The sequence below is a fragment of the Mesocricetus auratus genome, unplaced genomic scaffold, assembly GCF_017639785.1.
Source record: "Mesocricetus auratus isolate SY011 unplaced genomic scaffold, BCM_Maur_2.0 Super-Scaffold_100003, whole genome shotgun sequence".
Taxonomy (NCBI): Eukaryota; Metazoa; Chordata; class Mammalia; order Rodentia; family Cricetidae; genus Mesocricetus; species Mesocricetus auratus.
This window is the reverse complement of record NW_024429188.1, coordinates 34,550,649-34,570,303: the sequence shown is the minus strand read 5'-3', so window position 1 is coordinate 34,570,303 and position 19,655 is coordinate 34,550,649. Positions and strand designations below refer to the sequence as shown.

Here is a 19,655-nt window from a genome sequence, read left to right as displayed (position 1 = left end):
CCCCACTCCCCTACCACCCATGCTCCTAATTTACTCAGGAGACTTTATTTGTATTAGCCAGAACCTAGAAGTAACCTAGATGCCCCTCAACCAAAGAATAGATAAAGAAAATGTGGTACATTTACACAATGGAGTATTACTCAGCAAAAAAGGAATGCCATCTTGAAATTCAGACATATGGATGGAACTAGAGGAAACCATCCTGAGTGATGTAACACAGACCCAGAAAGACAAACACAGTATGTCCTCACTCAAAAGTGGATATTAGACATGAAGCAATGGATAACGAGACTCCAATCCACACCTACACAGAAGCTAGGAAACAAGGAGGACCCTAAGAGAGACATACATAGATCCCCCTGGGAAGAAGAAATAGACAAGTCTCCCATATTATGCTTTTATTATCCATACCGATACATATCCATCATTAAAACAGAGGCAGGATTAAGAAACTGTTAGCTTTCCAAATACATTAGGTTGAAAATCAAGTACAGCTTTTTAAAAAGTCTTGTTTTCACACTTTAACCAGGCTGGCTTCTAATTCTGAGAAATCTTCCTGTCTCAGCCCCCTGAAAGCTGGCCATCAAGGCGTAAGCCAGCACATCTAACTGACAAGTGCTAGCTCTCAGGCAAATATGAGAAGATCTAGGAGTGTTACTAGAATATTCTCTAGGGAAAAATAGGTTTCCTGTCTATTCAAGAGCTGCATAAGGTAACAAAGAACGGGAAAAACTATAGAAGGGGTAAGTGAAACAACAGAAGATTGTCCATCAGGGTTAAAATTGGTTTCCTGCTCCACGAGTCAGAAATCATGACAGGAAGGGCCTGATGTGGTAGCATACACCTGTAATCCCAACGCTGGTGAACTGGGGTAGAAGGATCTATCTCATTCTCAGCAATACACAAATGTAGAGGCTGGGCTGGTGAAAGAAAAGGGAAAGGTGAAAGGGAGAAGGGAAAGGGAAAGGAAAAGGAAAAGGAAAATTATCCCAGTGTGAGTTTTAGAATACTCGGATTCCTTCAAACTATTTGCAGGAAGAACTTCAGTCCTTAGCCTTACATCTGGATTTCTTTGGTAAAAGCAGACTTGACAATAAAACAACATGAGTTTTGCCTTTCCTGCCTAGCTGTACTGCTTGGACGGTGCTTTTGGAGGCATTATTACATCAGTTAAGTCTCAGGAACTCATTCACGTCACCATCAGTGACATTTTCCCTATTTTACAAGGGAGCAAAAGGAAGCCATGAGTGACTGCAGGTCACGAAGATTAAATGTTGGAAGACAGAGCCACAGCTTCGATCTGTGGTAGTGATGGAGAGAATGATCTCGGAGAACCAGCATATACAATCTTTTCCATCCATTTTCCTTTCTAATTCTCTTCAGCTGCCACTCATTCAGGCTGTTGTGAAGGACACAAGGTTTGATGTCAGGATAATGAAATACAGTCTCGGATGTACCACTGGAGGCTGCCTAGTCTCACATATGCATATTATTTGTCCTCTTGGACTCAGCTGCCCTGGTGTTACTTCTCATTTGACAACATAAAAACAGAATCACAGTACCCATTACTCAGTTTTATAGTTGTACAGATTTCTTTGAAATGCAACTAAGGCTTGAAGGGATAGAGAAAGGGGAAGGAAAACAGAATAATCCTTCCTTCCTTTATAGACAAGGCCTTCTATAGCCCAGTCCGGTGTCAATTCCCTATGGAGATGGGGATGACCCTGAATTCCTCCTCACCTGCCTCTACCTACCACGTGCTGGGATTCCAGGCACGTCAGCCTGCCCAGATAAAAGGGAGAAAATAAATCTGTGAAAGTTTAAAGGAAATATTTAGGGCATGGAATTAAGATAGGCTGAGCTAGATTCTCCCATTGAGGACCCTTTTCTGGTCTCTTAGAGGACATTTGATATCTGAGTGATTTTTGAAAATACAAATCATATTTTGACTTTTTACTTTTGTTTTGGTGAAAGCAATGAAGTTGTGAGATATATACTGCTGTAAGAACCACAGTAAAATAAATTTAAGGCTCTTTCATGTTCCTCTAGTTTCATTTAGTCTGAAATGACTGAATTCTGATCCCTACTGTGCTGCTAAACAAATAATTTGCTGTCCTGTTGGAATCTGAGTCACAACTGTGCTAAAGTTCAGACGTGGTCAGGATTTTTTTTTAATGGTTCAACATGTTAAGGTCAGTGGCTTTGTTTTTACTGACTTCTAGAACTAAGAAAATCCTTACCCATATAATTTATTCAATCAATGCCTATCATGGTTTTGACAGAGGTTGGCCTAGTTCCTTAACATTTATCCATTCTGCTTGTTTGTCTCTCATTCTGTTCTAGAAAATTAAAAAATACTGACTTATCTGCAAGCTTATCTCAGCAAATGTAGCATCTCTATAAGCAGTCCTCTTCTGGAACACCAGGCTCTGATGTCTGGTTAGAGTATAGGAAATGTGCTTTATTAGTAAATATAGTAAAACTATATAAACAGACATATAAATAGGAAATTGTACTTTATTAGTAAATATAGCAAAACTATATAAAGAGATATATAAAAAGCATATAAATGAGCTGGGTAGTGGTGGCATATGCCTTTAGTCCAAGCACTTGGGAGGCGGAGGCAGGAGGATCTCTATGAGTTCAAGGCCAGCCTGGTCTACGGAGCTAGTTCCAGAACAGCCAGAGCTGTTACACAGAGAAACCCTAGTCCCAGCACTCGGGAGGCAGAGGCAGGTGGATATCTGTGAGTTTGAGACCAGCCTGGTCTACAAGAGCTAGTTCAGGACAGCCTCCAAAGTCACAGAGAAACCCTGTATCGAAAAACCAAAGGATAAAAAAAACACACACACACAAAACAAAGAAAACCCCTATCTCAAAAAATAAATTAATTAAGAAGAAGAGGAGGAGGAAGAAAATGATAGCTAGCATGGTGGATTACAAAATAATTTCCGTGGTTCCTCCACCCCCCCTTCTAGTAAAGTATCATGTAACCTATCCTGACCTTTGTTTGGTTAGTGGGAAGGATGGCCTTGAACTCCTTTCTGATCCTCCTCCCTAGGCCTCCCAAGTGGGTTTTAAAGGGTTACACTAAATTGCCTGCCTCAATTTAGTGATTTTTTTTCAGTCAGGATGTTAAAAAATTGGATTGCATAGTATGAAATACAAAGAATGCACAGCATAGAAGTGCTTTTAGAAAGTATTTAAAAATCTTCATGACTACACAGCATATAATAGTATACATAAAAAAATGCAAGTGCAATGAGCAGCACAAACACCAGCTCCAGGTTGTTTTGAAAACTACTTCTCACTGTTGGTTCAGAGCAAAGTTTGAAATGCCTTTAGAACACAGACCTCCAAAGGATCTAGGCAAGGTAAATTCAAGGTCAAATGAGAATCCCATTTCGCTTCCAACCTAGTCCTTAGAGGTTAATAAAGAGAGCGGAAATGGCGTGTAGGGGAGGGCATACTCCAGTGAAGCCAAAGAAAAAAAAAGCAAGGCGCTTCAGGGCCAAGAGGCGCCGGGTGTTTTTTTTTTTTTTTTTTTTTTTTTGTAGTTGTTCAAATTGAGATACTTGGAGACAACGATCTGAAATAATAAACCCAAATAACTCCAGCGGTCCTTGTCCCTAGCCTACAAAGGTGAGGGATTGGCGTGCCTCCTGAGGCTGGTCGCACCCTGGATCGATCCCGATAGAAGAGTTCAGTATTTTTTTAACCGGGACTGAGCGCGCGGGGCGTGGGAAGCGCGGGAAAGAAAGGACGGGGTCGCCCACCAGGCGACAAGGGTCGCACTCTTGCGCAGCCTACCAGAGAAGGAAGAGAAGGTTCTGCACTTAGGGTGGCTTCTGCCTGCACACGCCTCAGGGCCCGTGTCTGCGGGGGGTGCTCTGGGGTGCTCCCCGCCAATAGGCAACGCCGCCTCCGCCCTACGCGCAGCCTTAGCCCGGCTAAGAGCCGCCGCTCCTCCCGCCCCCAACCATGTGACCCCACCGCGAGGACCCCCGCCCCCGCCGTGAAGCCGATCCCGCCCCTTTGACGTCTCTCTGTGCTCAGGCTGGCCCGGCGCGGGGGCCTCTTTCTGTGGTCGCTCATTGGCCGACCGGGAAGACAGCGCCCCCTTTGCCGCGCCCCTCTCCCCCCCCAAGCCTCGGGGAATGCGGGCCGGGGCGGGGCCTGAGCCGAAGGGGCGGGGCGACGCTGCCCGGCGCGGGTAAAGGGGCTGCCTAGGAGCCGCAGGAGCCTTCAGCAGGAGCGCGCTGCTTCACCCTCGGCTCTCCCTACTCCGCCCTCCGCAGCCCTCCACGGTCACCCCGGAGACCGGCCGTGTTAAGCTCTCCGACCTGAAGCTGACCGATTTCCATGGCAGCCGCGAAGAAAGCAGTTTTGGGGCCATTGGTGGGAGCAGTGGATCAGGGTACCAGCTCAACACGTTTCTTGGTGAGCCCGGGGTGACATCTCCTTAGCCTCTGAACCTGGACGTTAGCTGGAGGAGGAAAAGCGGGGTGTTGCGTTCTCACTGCTGGGCCCTTGGCTGCTGGGGTGAGGAAGGGAGGCCAAGAGGGGACCTATCAAGATGAGATTGCCCAGTCCTGGCCTGGGGGGATCTTGGCCTCCCAGGACCCCTGCAGCAGAGTTGAAGTGCCTCAGGCTTGGTGTTGGAGCCAGGTCCCATACCAGTGGGGAGATTCTTTCCCCAAAGAGAGTGAGTACTCTTAGAGCATCCACACAGAGCAACCGGGGTGCAGTAAGGGACAGGTGGTCACACTAACACTGCAGCAGTCTTCCCTAGGAGCTTTTGGCCTGCTAGGCGCAGGACGTCCTTGGATGGAGGGAAAGCTGTGTCACGGCTGTGGTAACCCAACATAGCGTCCTCTCGAGCAGTAGAACGAATAAAGTATTAGCATGATGATGCATTGTCATCCTCTGCCACAGAGGATAGACTAATACTGAGGGGGTGGCGGAACAAATTAGGAAACAGACACAGTTATTTTGCTGTAATCCTTTTTCATTTCTAGATCTTAAATTTTCAGTTCTGATGCTTTGCCCATTATCAACAAATATTGTCCACTCTGCTTGACTGTCTAATGTGACAGGGTAATTCTGTTCATTTAGTATGCATGACTAGAATTTTGCCATAAAGAGGCGCTGTTTAAATATCGCTCTGTTGATTAGTTTTGCGGTTAGGAAGTCTAGCATTCTTTCTTTGTTTTCTTTTCGAGATGGGGGTCTGCTTATGTACCCCAGAAAAATCTGGAACTCAGGATCCTCCTGCCTCAGCCTGGCTAGTGCTGGAGTTACAGGCATGAGCCAATGCTCCCTCACAGCTGGGCAACTTGCTCTTGAGGTGATCTAGCACTCAGTTGAGTGAGATCATTTAAAAGTAATTTAAGTAAATAGAGTGTTGGGAAAAGCTCATGCTTCAGTGGACATTTGGCTAACCTGAAACGTTGATGTAAATATTTAGTGATTTATTACCTCCTTAGTTCTTTATCAAACATAATTTTCTCAATTATTTATTTACTTTGTGCCCGTAGGGGTTGATGTCCTTGCCTGTATCATGGCAGTCAGGGACTTTACCACTGAGCCTCATCCTCAGCTCATTCTGTTTTATATTCACACACGTTATGTGTGTGTAATATATATGTGTATGGCATGTGTATTTTATTCAGTTGACAGTTGGCTAAAAACTGCATTGTGTGGTGATCATGAGAAGTCTGTTTTCTAAATTGAGAAACTCTCAGTCCACTTTCAATTTAAATCTTACTTAGTGACTAAACCCTGATTTGAGCTACCCAAACCCTGTTTCACATCTGCATTTTAATCTTTTGATCACATAAGGTAGATTTCATTTTGTCTTATATTCAGGTTGATTTTTTAATGCATTTTTATGTGTGTATGTATTCTGTCCACATGTATGTCTATGAGCCGTGTGTGCACCTAGTGCCGAAGGAGGCCAGAAGAGGGTGTCAGATCTCCTGGAACTTGAATTAGAGACAGTTGTGAGCCACCATGTGATGGCAATCAGAGGAAGGGCCTTTGGGAGAGCGGCTAGTAAGCCATGTCTCCATGAACTGATTGTTTTGAGATGGTATCTTGCCTTGTAGCTCAGGCTATTCATGAACTAACTATGTAGCACAGGGTGGTCTGAAACTTACAGTCATTCTGCCTCAGCTCATAATAAATACTATGATTATGGGCACAGGCCACCACAATCAGCCATGTGGGTGGAATAATTGCATTTTAAAGCCATATTTGAGAATGACCGTACTGACAGCTGGAGAGATGGCTCAGCGGATAAAGGGGCTTGCAGCCAATCTGAATGATCTGATCTTGATCCCTGGGGCCTTGGTGGTAGAAGGAGAAACAATGCTCAAAAGTTGTCCTCTACCCTCCACGTGTGTGCTGAGGTATGCACACACAGCACACAAATAAATGGACAACAAAAATAATTGTAAAAGATTTCTCACACTAATGGCTGCAGATGCCAGGCAGATTGGGGGGGGGGGGGGGGGGAGCAAGCACATCAGCAATAGTTTGCCATGCCAAGGAGACAGCTATATCTGCTAACCAGGAATACTAGCTCACTGATGCCAGATCTTCCATTTATTTTGACAAAAGCTGATGTTTTTAGAATCTTTGACGACCTGGCTTTGGTGGCGCATGCCTTTAATCCCAGCACTCAGGAGGGAGAGGCAGGCGAATCTCTGTGAGTTGGAGGCCAACCTGGTCTACCAAGCAAGTTCCAAGATAGGCTCCAAAACAATACAGAGAAACCCTGTCTCGAAAAACCAAAAAAAAAAATCTTTGGCGAAATATTCCTGCCTTTTTTTCTTATCTTTCCAGTTCTTAAGTGGTAATAACTACTAACTTAAGGTATGATAATGTGATAATCAAGTATGATAATTGTTTCCAAGTTTGTATAGCCTTTGCCCTATATGAATGTAAGTAAGTATTTTATAACTTTAGAGGTTTCCATCTTGGGGGCCAGCCTGATTGAGCTTTCCTTCATTTGGGGTCTTCATATTGTTACCTGTGTAGTCTAAGCAGCCTTTTTTAATGCACTACAGGTTATTTCTGGTCCTTCATGTTTTGTTACCTAAAGGCATTTTTTGATAGAGAAGGAATTTATCAAGCCCATAATGCTATAATCATTTGTCAGTTTGGAACATGAACAATGTTAGGTTTCAGAAGCTTAGCATGGTGGTATAGGCCTGTAATCAACACATCTGGTATGTAGATGCAGAAGGATGAGAAATTCAAATCACCTTCTACTAGGTCAGCCTGATTTACAGGAAACCTATCTAAGACAATAACAACAACAAAAACCCTACCAGGCACCTTTAATCCCAGCACTTGGGGGGCAGAGGAAGGAGGATCTCTTTGAGTTGGAAGCCAGCCTGAGTGAGTTCCAGGACAGCCAGGGCTACACAGAGAAACACGTCTACAGGAAAAAAACATAAAAACAAGCAAACAAAATGTTTAAAATTGGCACTGTTGCTTGTTGGTAGAGCACCTACCTAGAATACTTAAGGCCCCTGGTAGATACCTGCCACTCAAAACTATTTGCTTGCAGTTATTGGGTGCTCCGTGAGCACAATAGTAATGTCAAGTTCATAAGATTTCTCCCTGCTTGGAAAAAGATCTAAAAGTTAATTCAAAGTCAGATGTGGTAGCTTATGTTTTTTATTTTGTTTTGTTTTAGATTTATTTGTGTGTGTGTATGTATTTCACATGTATATGTGTCCCTTTGGAGGACAATGAGACCCCTGGAGCTGGAGTCCCAAGCATTTGTGAGCTGCCTGACCTAAGAGCTCAAAACTAGAAGTTGGGTCTTATGGAAGAGCCCCCAAGCCATTTCTCCAGTGCATAGTTTTAATTCCACTGCTTAGAAGGTTAAGGGAGGAGGACTGCTGAGAGTTCTCTGGGCTGCTCAGTTCTCAGTCAACTTGAACTGCATATTGAGGCCGTATCGTAGGAAACAATAAATAAATGATAAATGACCAAAAAGAAATGGTGATTGTCAGTTCCTTAAGAAACAATTATGAAATAATACTTCAAAGGCCAAGTGGGTAATTTGGAAAAACAAGATAGTGTTTCCTTTGGTTGTAAGAACTTCCTGGGAAAATGCAGATAGCTGAATTGCTGAATAAGTGCTTCAATCGAGGTGGTTCCCAAGAGTCATCTTCCATGTTGTAGTGATGACTCAAAGGTAATGACTTACCTTCTCAGGAAAGGGTGCAGTGTGTATGAACTGTTATAGGGAGCTCACACAGGCAAAGATATTTGCACAGTCTAATTAGTCTTCATTTAACTTGCATATTTAAGTAACCAGAGGCCAATAGGCTTGTTAAGCTGTCTTCTAACCTTTTCTAGTCGTAAAAGCTGTATTTCTGCTCTTTCATCCAATGTGAATGCCTCTTCCTCTTCCATATCTGTTTCTTATGGTTCTATTCTACCTGTAAATAGTAGTTCAACAGCCATCCATCTCTTTAGTTTTCCTCAAACCCTTAATTACAGCTTCTCTCTTCTCCTAACACTTCTTGATTTTTGTGGTGCTGAGGATTAAATGCAGGACCTCACACATACCAAGCAAGCACTAAACCACTCAGTCCCCTACCCAACCCTGTATACATTTTTCTATACTACTACCAATAGCTCTTTTTAATTTTTTTTGTCCTAGCTAACCTGGAATTCTGTAGACTAGACTGGCCTTAAAGTCACTGAGATCCGCCTGCCTCTGCCTCTTGAGTGCTGAAATTAAAGGTGTGCACCACCACCACCACCACCCTTGATTTTTTAAAATAGTTTCACACAGGCCAGATTGACCTAAACACACTGTGTAATAGGAATGACCTTGAGTACCTGTTCCTTATCTCTCTACTTCCCCAATACTGCTATCACAGGTAAACAACAGCATGCCTGACTAGTACATTGATTTTTATTTTTCTTTAATACGTCAACTAACTTGATTTTGATTCTCATTTTTTTTTTTTTGGTTTTTCGAGACAGGGTTTCTCTGTCGCTTTGGAGGCTGTCCTGGAACTCGCTCTGTAGACCAGGCTGGTCTCGAACTCACAGAGATCCGCCTGCCTCTGCCTCCCGAGTGCTGGGATCAAAGGCATGCGCCACCAACGCCCGGCTGATTCTCATTTCTTACCTAGACAAAAAATGTGTAAATTTTCTCCATCTCTCTGTCTCCCTGTTTTAAGACAAATATGTCTCATTTTGTAGCCCAGACTGAACCCCAACTTGTAGTAGTCCTCCTGCCTTTGCCTCTGGATGGCTGGATTACAGACGAGCCACCATGCCATGCAAACAAAACAAAACAAAACAACTAACCTCATTCAGATTGGATTAATTTCTTTGATTTTAATAGTAGACGTTCCATTTTATTTCTATTTTTTTACGTGTGAGTGTTTTGCTTGCATGCATGTATATGTGTACTACATGTGTGCATACAATGTCCAAGAAAGTCACAAGAGGTTATTGGATCCCCTGGAGCCAGAGTTAGAGACGGTTGTAACTTAGTATATGGGGGGCTAGGACTCAAACCTGAGTCCTCTAGAAGAGCAACAAGTGCTCTGAACCACAGAGCCATCTCTCTAACCCATGGACCATTCGTTTCAGATCTAAAAAGTTTTCTTACCTATTTCTTATTATTTCAAGACAGGGTTTCTCTGTGTAGCTTTGGAGCCTGTCCTGGAACTCACTCTGTAACCCAGCCTGGCTCCAAACTCACACAGAAATCCACCTGCCTCTGCCTCCTGAGTGCTGGGATTGAAGGTATACACAACCATTGCCTGGCTTACATTTATTTTCTTTTTATTTACTATGTGTTTGTAAGTGAGCACATGCACATACACTTCGTATGGCATTTGTGCGCAAGTCAGAGGACCACTTGTGAGAGTCACTTTTTGGTTTGTTTGGAGACAGACATTTCTATATAACTCCAGCTGACTGGGTACTCTCCCTTTAGACCAGACTGGCCTCGGATGCAGAGGTTCTGCTGCTTCTGACTTCATAGTTCTGGGATTAAATTTGTGCTCCACCACCACCTGGCTTGAGAATCACTTTTTTGTTTCCACCTTGTAGGTCTGGAGGATTGAAGTGAGGTCATCAGGTTTGAGAGCACACACCTTTACCCACGGAGCCATTCCTCCTAGCCCGTTTATTTCTTCATCGAACTGTCAATGAATTAAGCTTTGGGATCCTGTGCAAATATTTCGCCTTAGAGCAAAATTCCCCAAGTTTCTGATAGGAAAGTGAACCCGTGTTGGCACACAGGTTGTAGAGTAGGAACTTCTTGGAAAGAGAATTAGTGTAACAGGTTTTAAGGAGGGGCAATTTCTTTATGAGAAAAAACTTCCAGCTTAAGCGGTCAACTTCCTTCTCTACTTTGGTAGCTTAATTTTTTCCCATTTAGTCAAATGTTTACAAAAAGGTTTGGTGACTGTTGCGACTTGCAGTGTGTCAAGGACAGGGTTGAAGACTTTCCTAGGCTCACGTCGTTTGATGAGATCTAGGTAGCATTCAGGGACAAACCTTTACATGGATGATGAGCCTGTGAGACTGTGGCTGAGGATTTGAGGATTGGGCCTAAGGTCAAGCAAAAACTGGTAGAACAAGAATTCAAGTCCAAGTCTCATACTCTGAGGCAGATTATACTAAGTACTGCCTGGAGAATGGTGAAGAGGGGAGAGATTCAGGAAGGACCCAGCCAGGCGGGTGTCACTTCTGATTATAGGATTATAGCATACATGAATGACTGTCCACCAGGAGAAATATATTCTTACAAATTGCTTTCACAAGCTATGAGTAAATACTGCTTTGAATAAGTACTGTGGGTTATGATCATTTGGTGACTCAGGTTCAGTGGGTCCTGGGCGGGGCTCAGGTGTGTCACCGTGGATAATGGTTGTGTAATCGTTTTGTTCCAACAGCCAGCGTATATGAAGGATGACAAGAATGGTAGTTCCGTGCTTACTTTGGCAGGAAACAGTGCCTTGGCCCCAGTGTCTCATTATACTTAGAGGTGTCAGAAAGCTTATGGATGCCTCTCTCTCTCTCTCTCTCTCTCTCTCTCTCTCTCTCTCTCTCTCTCTCTCTCTCTCTCTCTCTCTCTCCTCTTTATTTTCCTTCCTTCCTTCTTTCTTTTCCTCTCTTTTTTTTTTTTTTTGGTTTTTCGAGACAGGGTTTCTCTGTATTGTTTTGGAGGCTGTCCTGGAACTCGCTCGGTAGATCAGGCTGGCCTCGAACTCACAGAGATCTGCCTGCCTCTGCCTCCCGAGTGCTGGGATTAAAGGAGTGCGCCACCACCGCCCGGCTCTTTCTTTTCTCTCTTGTTCACCACATCTGTTTTTGTTTTTCTTTTCAGACAGTCTTACCACTGGAGTCCAAGCTGGCCTGGGACTCACTATGTAACTTAGGTTGGCCTCAAACATACGGATCTCTTCCTGCTTCACCTTCTTCTTCTTTTGTCAAGACAGGGTTCCTTTTCCTGGCTGTCCTGGAACTTTTTTTGTAAACCAGACTGGCTTCGAACTCAGATCTACCTGTGTCTGCCTCCCAAGTGCCTCAGCATGCACCACCACCACTGCCCGACCCTGCTTCACCTTCTTAAGTGCTGCGATTACAGAAAAGAACCACGATGCCCAGGTTTTAGAAGCTTTCAAATTTGAACTTGAAGGACTGAGCCATATCTTACTTTTTTCCCTAAAGGCATGCAATAGCTACGTACTACACACGAGCCAGTGCATGAATCAACATGAACATCCAGGGGCTGAGATGTGTTGACCGAGAAACGTAGAAAAATTTAAAATTTGGCCACTGGCTGTATTAGATGTCTGCATATGTGCTGAAATAAAATTTTTGTGATACTAGGGACCAAACACAGGACCTTGTAAATACTACCTAAGCACGATAGCACTGAGCTACATGCTTTGCTTTACAAATGTGTTGTTATTCCTGTTTCAGATGATTGTATGCATCCCAGACTGGCCACAAACTTGGTATGTAGCCAAGAATGGCTCCTGATCCTTCTGTCTCTACTTCCCAAGTGCTGGGATTGCAGGTGTGTACCACCACACCTAGCCTACAATCTCATTACATTTTTATTACACACACACACGCACGCACGCACGCACGCACGCAAGCACACACACGGCATGTGTACCTGCAGGAGTTTGTGCTCTCATTTCACCATGTGGATCTTGAAGATTGAAATCATGTAGGTAGTCAGGCCTAGCGGCAAGGACCTTTACACTTGAGCCATTGTGCTAACACAATTTCACTTACATCTTTATTTTTATCTTGTTTTAGATGTATATAGGAGCATTTTGCCTGTGTTGTGTGTCTGTGTACCACATACAAAATATACCCACAGAGGCCAGAAGAGGGCATCAGATCCCCTGCAACTGGAATTACAGAAAACTGTTGCATTGTGGGTGCTGGGACTCAACTCTGTTCCTCTAGAAGAATAAGTGCTCTTAACCACTGAGCCATTTCTCTGGCCCCTGTTTTTCTTTTTAAGACTTTATTTTACTTTTGTGTGCATGTATCTGTATGTATGTGTCTGTGTAGGTATATGAACCTGTGTGTGCTGGTGCCTGTAGAGGCCGGAAGAGGTTGTCAGATCACTTGGGAGCTGGAGCTACCCCGTACGAATACTGGTTTCCCAAGTCTGGTTCTCAGGGTTGGGCACCAAATGGTCTTAGCTACTGAGGCATCTCTCTAGGCCCCAATTTCATTAAAAATGGTATAAAATTACATTTTATTTGGTGGTGGGGGTGTGTGTCTCTGTGTATCTCTCTGTCTGTCTCTCTGTCTCTGTCTCTGTCTCTGTCTCTGTCTCTGTCTCTCTGTCTCTGTCTCTGTCTCTCTCTCTCTCTCTCTCTCTCTCTCTCTCTCTCTCTCTCTCTCTCTCTCTCTCTCTCTCTCTCTCTCTCTCTCTCTCTCTCTCTCTCTCTCTCTCTCTCTCTGTGTAGGTCAGATGACAACTTGCCAGAGCTGGTTCTTTCCTTCCACTATGTAAGTTCCAGGAATTGAACTCATGTTTTCTGGCTTGGCACCAAATGCCTGCTTGTACCTGCTGACTCTTACTGACCCTTGCAATTTCATTTTTAGGAAATGATGTGATGGTTCATGTCTGTTATCTTCATACCAGAAGAGGGCACCAGATCTCATTATAGATGTTTGTGAGCCACCATGTGGTTGCTGGGAGTTGAACTCACAACCTCTGGAAGAGCACCCAGTGCTCTTATCCTTTGAGCCATCTCTCCAGCCCCCATGTCTGTTATCTTCTTGTGATACCAAGGCAAAAGCATTGCAAGTTGGAGACCAACTTAGGCTATGCGGTCAGACCTTGTCCCTTGTCTGAAGAAAAGAAAAGTGTTCTAATTCATGTGCTATCTTCTGTGGAATTAAGCCATTAAGCCCTTTCTTGTCAGTTTTGCAATGCAATACATTTGTGGCTAGTATTTTTATTTTGGATCATCCAAGTTGGTATAAAATGGTTTTCTCAATCCATTTTGTTTTTATTTTGACACAGAGTTGCAGGCTGGCCTCGAACTGGTCACGTAGTTAAGGATGACCTTGAGCTGCTAATCCATCTGCCTCCAAACCCAAACAGTGGGATTGTAGTTATGTGCCACCACACCCAGCCTACATTCCTGAATAATGTCTTATCACATAGTAAATTTTAGTGTACCATAAAAGAGTAGGCAGGAGGGGTTGCGTGGGCAGGAAAATGAATATGCATGTTTATGATGGTATGGCTAAATTAGTCATAGAATGGCAGCGGGAAACCTACAGGCCACTTGTGAAAGTGAGCATGTATGTAATCATTCTATGACTCTTTACAAGTCAGGGAATGTACAAATCAATACATTTCAGCTGATTATTGTAAGACTTTTAAAATAACCTCCGCTCTGCAGTTAACACTGTCTCTGAAATTGAATAGTAACTTAGTTGTAGAGGTGGAATGGAGATCTGGTGGCTTTTTTAAAAATAAAGTTTGTAAAACAGTCTCACATAGCCCAAACCGTTGAATTTGCTACCCAGTCAAGACTGGCTTTGAACTTAGCATCCTCCTGCCACTACCTCCCAAGTTTGTGCCATATTGCTTAGCTCAGGTCTTGTAACATCTAATTCTGCTCCTAGTATTTCTAGGTAATGCAGTAAGCAGAATAAAAAGGTAGAAGGAGGAGTAACAAATACAGTGCTGGAAACCACAATTGGACCTATACTGTAGCTACACTATACTGTAGCTACACTTTTCTACATTAACTTTTATTTTTATGTACACAATTTCAGGCTCGCCTTAGACTCACTCAGTAGCTGTAGATAACCTCAAAGTTCTGATTCTCCTGGCTTTATTGTACTACCATTCCTGGTTTATTCCGTGTGGGGCATTGAATATGGGGCTTTATGCAAACATTCTACCACCCAGGTTATATCCCCACCCTATACATTAACTTTATTTTCTTGCTCTCTTTGTCTTTTACTTTAATTTTTGTGTGTGTCTGGTTGATGACCTGCATGTGTGAATGCATGCTTGGTACCCAGTGAGACCAGAAGATGGCATCAGATCCCCTGGAGTTGGAGGGGATTGTGAGCTACCATGTGGGTGTTGGAATCCAAACTCTGGTCTTCTTCTGGAAGAGTAGCCTGTGCTCTTAACCACTGCGCCCTCTCTCCAGCCCCACATCCTTATGATTTCGATACTGGTAATATAAATCAGGACTCAGGCAAATGATTTACCACTGAGTTATACCTGAAGCCTCCCCAGAACAAAATCCGGAGTTGAGACATGATGCCCAGAGGTAAATTTGTTTGTTGTTACTTTGGGACAAAACAGTCTCATTTAGCCCAGAATGACCTTAAATACAATATGTAGTCAAGAATGACCTTGAACTCCTGATCCTCCTGCTTCTATTTCCCAAGTTCTGAGATTATAGATGCAAGCAACCATATCTGACAATTTCATTTCATTTTTGGTATTTATATATTTCATTTATTGATTGACTCAGTATATACTCCAGGCTGAACTCAAATTCACCAGAATCATGCTTTAGCTTCCCAAGAGCTGGGGTTACAGATATGATCTTTCATGCTTAGCTTTTGATTATTTTTATTCAGACTTTTTTTTTAATGAAGTATCTTACTGTATAGCAAACCTTAGGTTGACCTAAAATTCTCATTCTCAGTGTGCTGGGATTATAATTATGCACCACCTCGGCCAGCCATTCACAGGTGGAAAATGTGTGAGGCTCAGAAAGAATGAAAATCAAACAGCTGATGTGGGCAGGGCTGGGCCTTAACCTCCCCAGGCTTCATGTGCCTTTAGCCCCTATGCCCCTTTGTCTCTGAATTATGCCGACCGTGGAGTTCTTGTCCACTTCTCTGGTACACAGGAAATTCTGAGAATAGATGTTTCTTTAAATGGATGACCTGGAATAGAACAGCTGACTGCTGGGCATCCTCACTCTGAGCCAGAGCAACATCTCAAATGAGCATTGTCTAAACTGAAACCTACAATCTGGTTATATTTTTCCTGTCCTGCAACTATTGCACTTACTCTCTTTGTCTTGTAAATGCTGTCAACACACGCTAGTCTGCCACATATGTCCTCTCTAAATGATTCCTCTTTCCCTGTTGCAGCCTCAGTACTTAGACTTCAAGTCTCAGTTGCAACTGCTGCTGCTTTCCTGATGGAACCCTCCATATGTCACACTTATTATTACTATAGGTACAATGTAGGAATTTTGGATGGATCCAGTGGCACAGATATTCTGGCACTTGGGAATCACAGAATACTGAGTGTTACACAGTTCAGATGGAAAGGTATCCTGGAGCTCGGGAGCCAAGGATTACCACAGGCAGCAGTAAGCATAGCAGCTTACAGCCCTGCCTCAGGGAAAGGCTTCCCCAGTGTATCTGCTCTGCTACTGAAGGACAGGGTCTTCCAGCTAGGGATGTTTGCCCAGTGTAGCAGTTTTGCTGCAGCAGGAGAGGGTTTCAAGGGTGAAGTTGATACAGTTCAGCTCTGCTTGGAGAGTCTGCCAAGGGAAGGTTTCCCAGGCAAAAGTGTTACGGCCTTGCTGTCTCTGCTCTTCCAGGGGTCACCTCTGCTCCACCTCAAAAGAAGGTCTTCACCCAAAGCTCACCCAAGGGGTTTATTGGAAGGGAAGAATCCAGGAGAGTGGCAGAGGACAACCGGGTAGCACGAACAGCCACAAACTGAACAGACACAGGGTTTATATAGGGCTTTCAGGGTGGGGATTGGTCAGATTTTAGTGCTGAGCTCAGATTGGCTAGAGCTCCTGCTGGAGGATTGGTTAGTTTTCTGCACAGGTTTAGAGTCAGATATGTCTCTGGCTTCAGGGCCAAAATGTGTTTCTTTTCTGGTCCTTTTTAGCTTTTTGGTTCTAGTTTTAGGGCCAGGGTGTATTTCTTTCACCAACTCTGATTCCAGGGACAAAGTGTGTTTCTTTGGCACTGGTTTCAGGGTCAGGGTACATTTCTTTGGTTCTGGTTGCAGCAGGGCCAAAGCGTGTTTCTTTGGCTCTGCTCAGGGTGTGTTTCTTTGGCTGGTCCCCTTTCCCTACATACAATATAGTGGGTTTCCTGGGCCAAGCCTTACCCCACTAGCAGTAGAGAGCATTATGTGCTCTTGCCCACCTGTCCACCCCACTTGCATGCACTTTTCTGCCCCATGTGGCCACATTTCTATTCAACCAGTTTAGAAGTTAACTCTTCTGGGAGCCCTGACTCCCACATGTCTAGATGAGATGTGTCTTTTTCTCTTCATAGCCCTAGAAGTTCCGTGTCAGATTTCCCTGTGCCACTACCATGGGATAGATGGTGAAAACTAACAATTGTTAATATGGTGTCAAAATAGGAAAAGGTTTGTCTAAGGGTTATTATTGCTGTGATTACTTAACCAAAGCAACTTGGGGAGGAAAGGGTTGATTCACCTAATGCATCCACATCACAGTTCATAATCAAAGGAAGTCAGGACAGGAAGTCAAGCAAGACAGAAACCAGGAGGCAGGGGCTGATGCAGAGGCCATGAGGAGGGGCTCCTTAATGGCTTGCTCCTCATGACTTTCTTGTAGACCGCAGGACCACCTACAATGGGCTGGACCCTTCCCCATCAATCACTAGTTAAGAAAATGCCCTATAGGCTTGACTACAGCCTGATCTTATGGAGGCATTTTCTCAACTGGGGTTCCCTACCCCCTGATTATTCTGACTTGTGTCAAGTCTACATAAAACTAGCCAGCATACACTGAAGTTGGTACTGAGAAGTCTGATCCTTAGCCTTTTGTCAGTGTTGTTCAGTCTGGCTCTCACCTGGTAAATATGAGTATAGTGTATTAGAGCCACGGGTTCCAGTTGGTAATGTCTTTTGGTTTTCATCTTAACTCTGTTGTTAACTTCAGTTTTTGAAGAATTTGAAACTGGAAGCTGGAAGCTGCACGTAGGGTTTAGTCTGCAGGCTCAACTGAAGGTGTTGTTTCCTTCCCGTGTCCTGAAAAGTCCTAGTAAAGCCATAGCACTTTGAAAATGCTGGGCCACAGGATCTCTAGCATGTCTTCTTACTCCCATAACCTCACTGTGCTTTGCTTTGGTTTGGTTTGTTTTTCTGAGACACGGTCTCCTGGAGCTCAGGCTGACATCAAACTCATGATCTTGCCTCATCCTTTCAAGTGCCAGTATTGCAGATGGCAGGCTTGACATTGGCCTTTGAAGTCAACTTGGGGGAAAAGCCAGTAACAGCCAAGTAGAGCTACGGGTGGTGTGTTGTTTATTTGCAGTTAGTGTACAGTTAATTACTTCCACCATAGAATTCCTTAAGACTGTTCACGAGAACCCAGAGAGATGTGAAGAATAATGTACTGTGGGCCTATATCCTAACCTCTATGTGACTATTTGATCATTTTTATTTCTTCCTTCTCTCTCCCTTCCTTGGACTTGAGACAGGGTCCCACTCTGTAGTCCATGTTGGTCTGGAACTCACTATGTGGTTGAAGCTGTTCTCAAATTTATGTTAATCTCCCTGCTTCAGCACTGTGAGTGCTGGGATTATGGCCATGCTGGGCTTTGAAAAAGGGTATGTTCTTCTTTTCTTTTTGCATGTGTGTGGTGTGTACATTGCATACATGTGAATGTATGAGTGCATGTGTCCATGTATGCACATGCCAAGGCAGGAATAGTGCAACATGAGTCTTTCTGTATCACTTTTCACTTTATTCCTTTAAGACAGAGTCACTGATATGGAAAGTTGTCATTTTGGCTAGGCTGGCCAACCATTGAGCTCCAGGGATATACCTGTCTTCACCATGCAATGCTCAGAATATAGGCACATAAACTCATGCTTGGCTTTTACTATGAGTGCTGGTTATTCCAATTCAGGTTCTGTTACACACCTAGCCATCTCCTCAGCCATTTTCCCTACTATCTTTTTGAAAGATTACTTTATTGAACTGTCTTCCTGGTCTCCTCCAAACCGTAGAAAGGCTGTCACACGACAACCTAGACTGACCTGGAACTTACCATGTTGCTGAGGCTGACTTCAAACTTGTGGGTAGTCCTCCTACCTTAGCCTTCCTAGTTCTGAGATTATAGGTATACCTTACCATACATACATAGCTCCTATCCTTCCATTTCTGTTTGTTTGTTATTTACTTTGAAACAGGATCTCACTGGGTATCTCTAGCTGGCATAGTGCCCACTATATAGATCAGGCTGATCCTGAAGTTAAAGTGATCTTCCTGCCTGTGCTTCTCAAGTGTTGGGATCAAAGGTATGATTTTCCTGTTCCTACCATCTAAGTGCTGGAATTGTATGCTTATAGGTGTATACCACTACATTTACATCTATACAGTATGAAACCCAAGGCCTATCTAGTACATGCTTGGCAGGCATTCTCCTGTGGGAACTACACCTCCCTTGTACTCTGCCGTCTCATTTTATCCATCATTTCCTTTGTTTCCCCCTTCTCGTTTATTTGAGATGGTTTTATTTATTTGCTCTCTTCCCCTCGCTGACCTGTAACCCAATATGTAGATATTTAAGACCAAATTAGCTTCAAACTTGTAGTAACAATTTTCCTGCCTTTGATTCCTAGTTTATTAGATAATATATGCGAGCCACCACACCTATCTCTGCTATTTCTTATCTGATAATTTTTCCAGTAAGTCCTTATAATAGAGCATATTTTATCAGACATTCAATAAGTGTTTAAGGTACTGTTTTGTGTCCTGGGGATATGTCAGTAAATAAAACAGCCAATTGAGCCTACATCCTAGATACATACTTTAGTACTGAGTTGTAAATCTTAAGATATGAAATGGGGTTCTGTCAGCTTATTTTTTATGATGGTAGGTTAACCTTTGATTTGCAAGATGTTTTATCTCCTCAAAGAACTTTAGAATTTGCCTTCTTGCTTTTTATTTATCACTTCTCCAGAAAAACTGGTGCGCATCCCAATAATGGAAGGAAGTAACTGGCCAGAGAGTATTTTCTCTTTATTTTTGCTTTTTTAAAGTCTGTATCAAACAGGTATTTTCTCCACAAGAAACTGAGGCATGGAACTACTCTCTGAACTAATTAGGAATGAACTTTATTCTATAGTTACAATGATTTGGAGA

At 43.5% G+C, this 19,655-nt stretch overlaps 1 protein-coding gene and 1 long non-coding RNA gene across 6 annotated transcripts in view; one reads left to right on the top strand and one right to left on the bottom strand.

Annotated features, from left to right (window-relative positions):
• Nucleotides 1-383: 383 nt before the first annotated feature.
• On the bottom strand, nucleotides 384-3,934 carry LOC121139972. The gene is made up of 3 exons (XR_005876749.1): nucleotides 3,811-3,934; nucleotides 2,363-2,436; nucleotides 384-1,399 (listed from the first exon to the last, which is right to left on the bottom strand). It is a non-coding gene; the product is annotated as an uncharacterized LOC121139972 (long non-coding RNA).
• A 254-nt stretch (nucleotides 3,935-4,188) lies between these two features.
• Gk (glycerol kinase) overlaps nucleotides 4,189-19,655 on the top strand; it is a 76,984-nt gene continuing 61,517 nt past the window's right edge. For 3 of the 5 annotated variants that reach the window (XM_013120534.3, XM_013120535.3, XM_013120533.3), the window contains exon 1: nucleotides 4,189-4,440. In XM_013120534.3, the coding sequence (XP_012975988.1) occupies nucleotides 4,363-4,440 (78 nt within the window). In that variant the 5' untranslated portion in view covers nucleotides 4,189-4,362. The remainder of the gene's footprint in view (nucleotides 4,441-19,655) is intronic. The other 2 variants (XM_005080056.4, XM_005080055.4) reach the window with 1 other exon arrangement.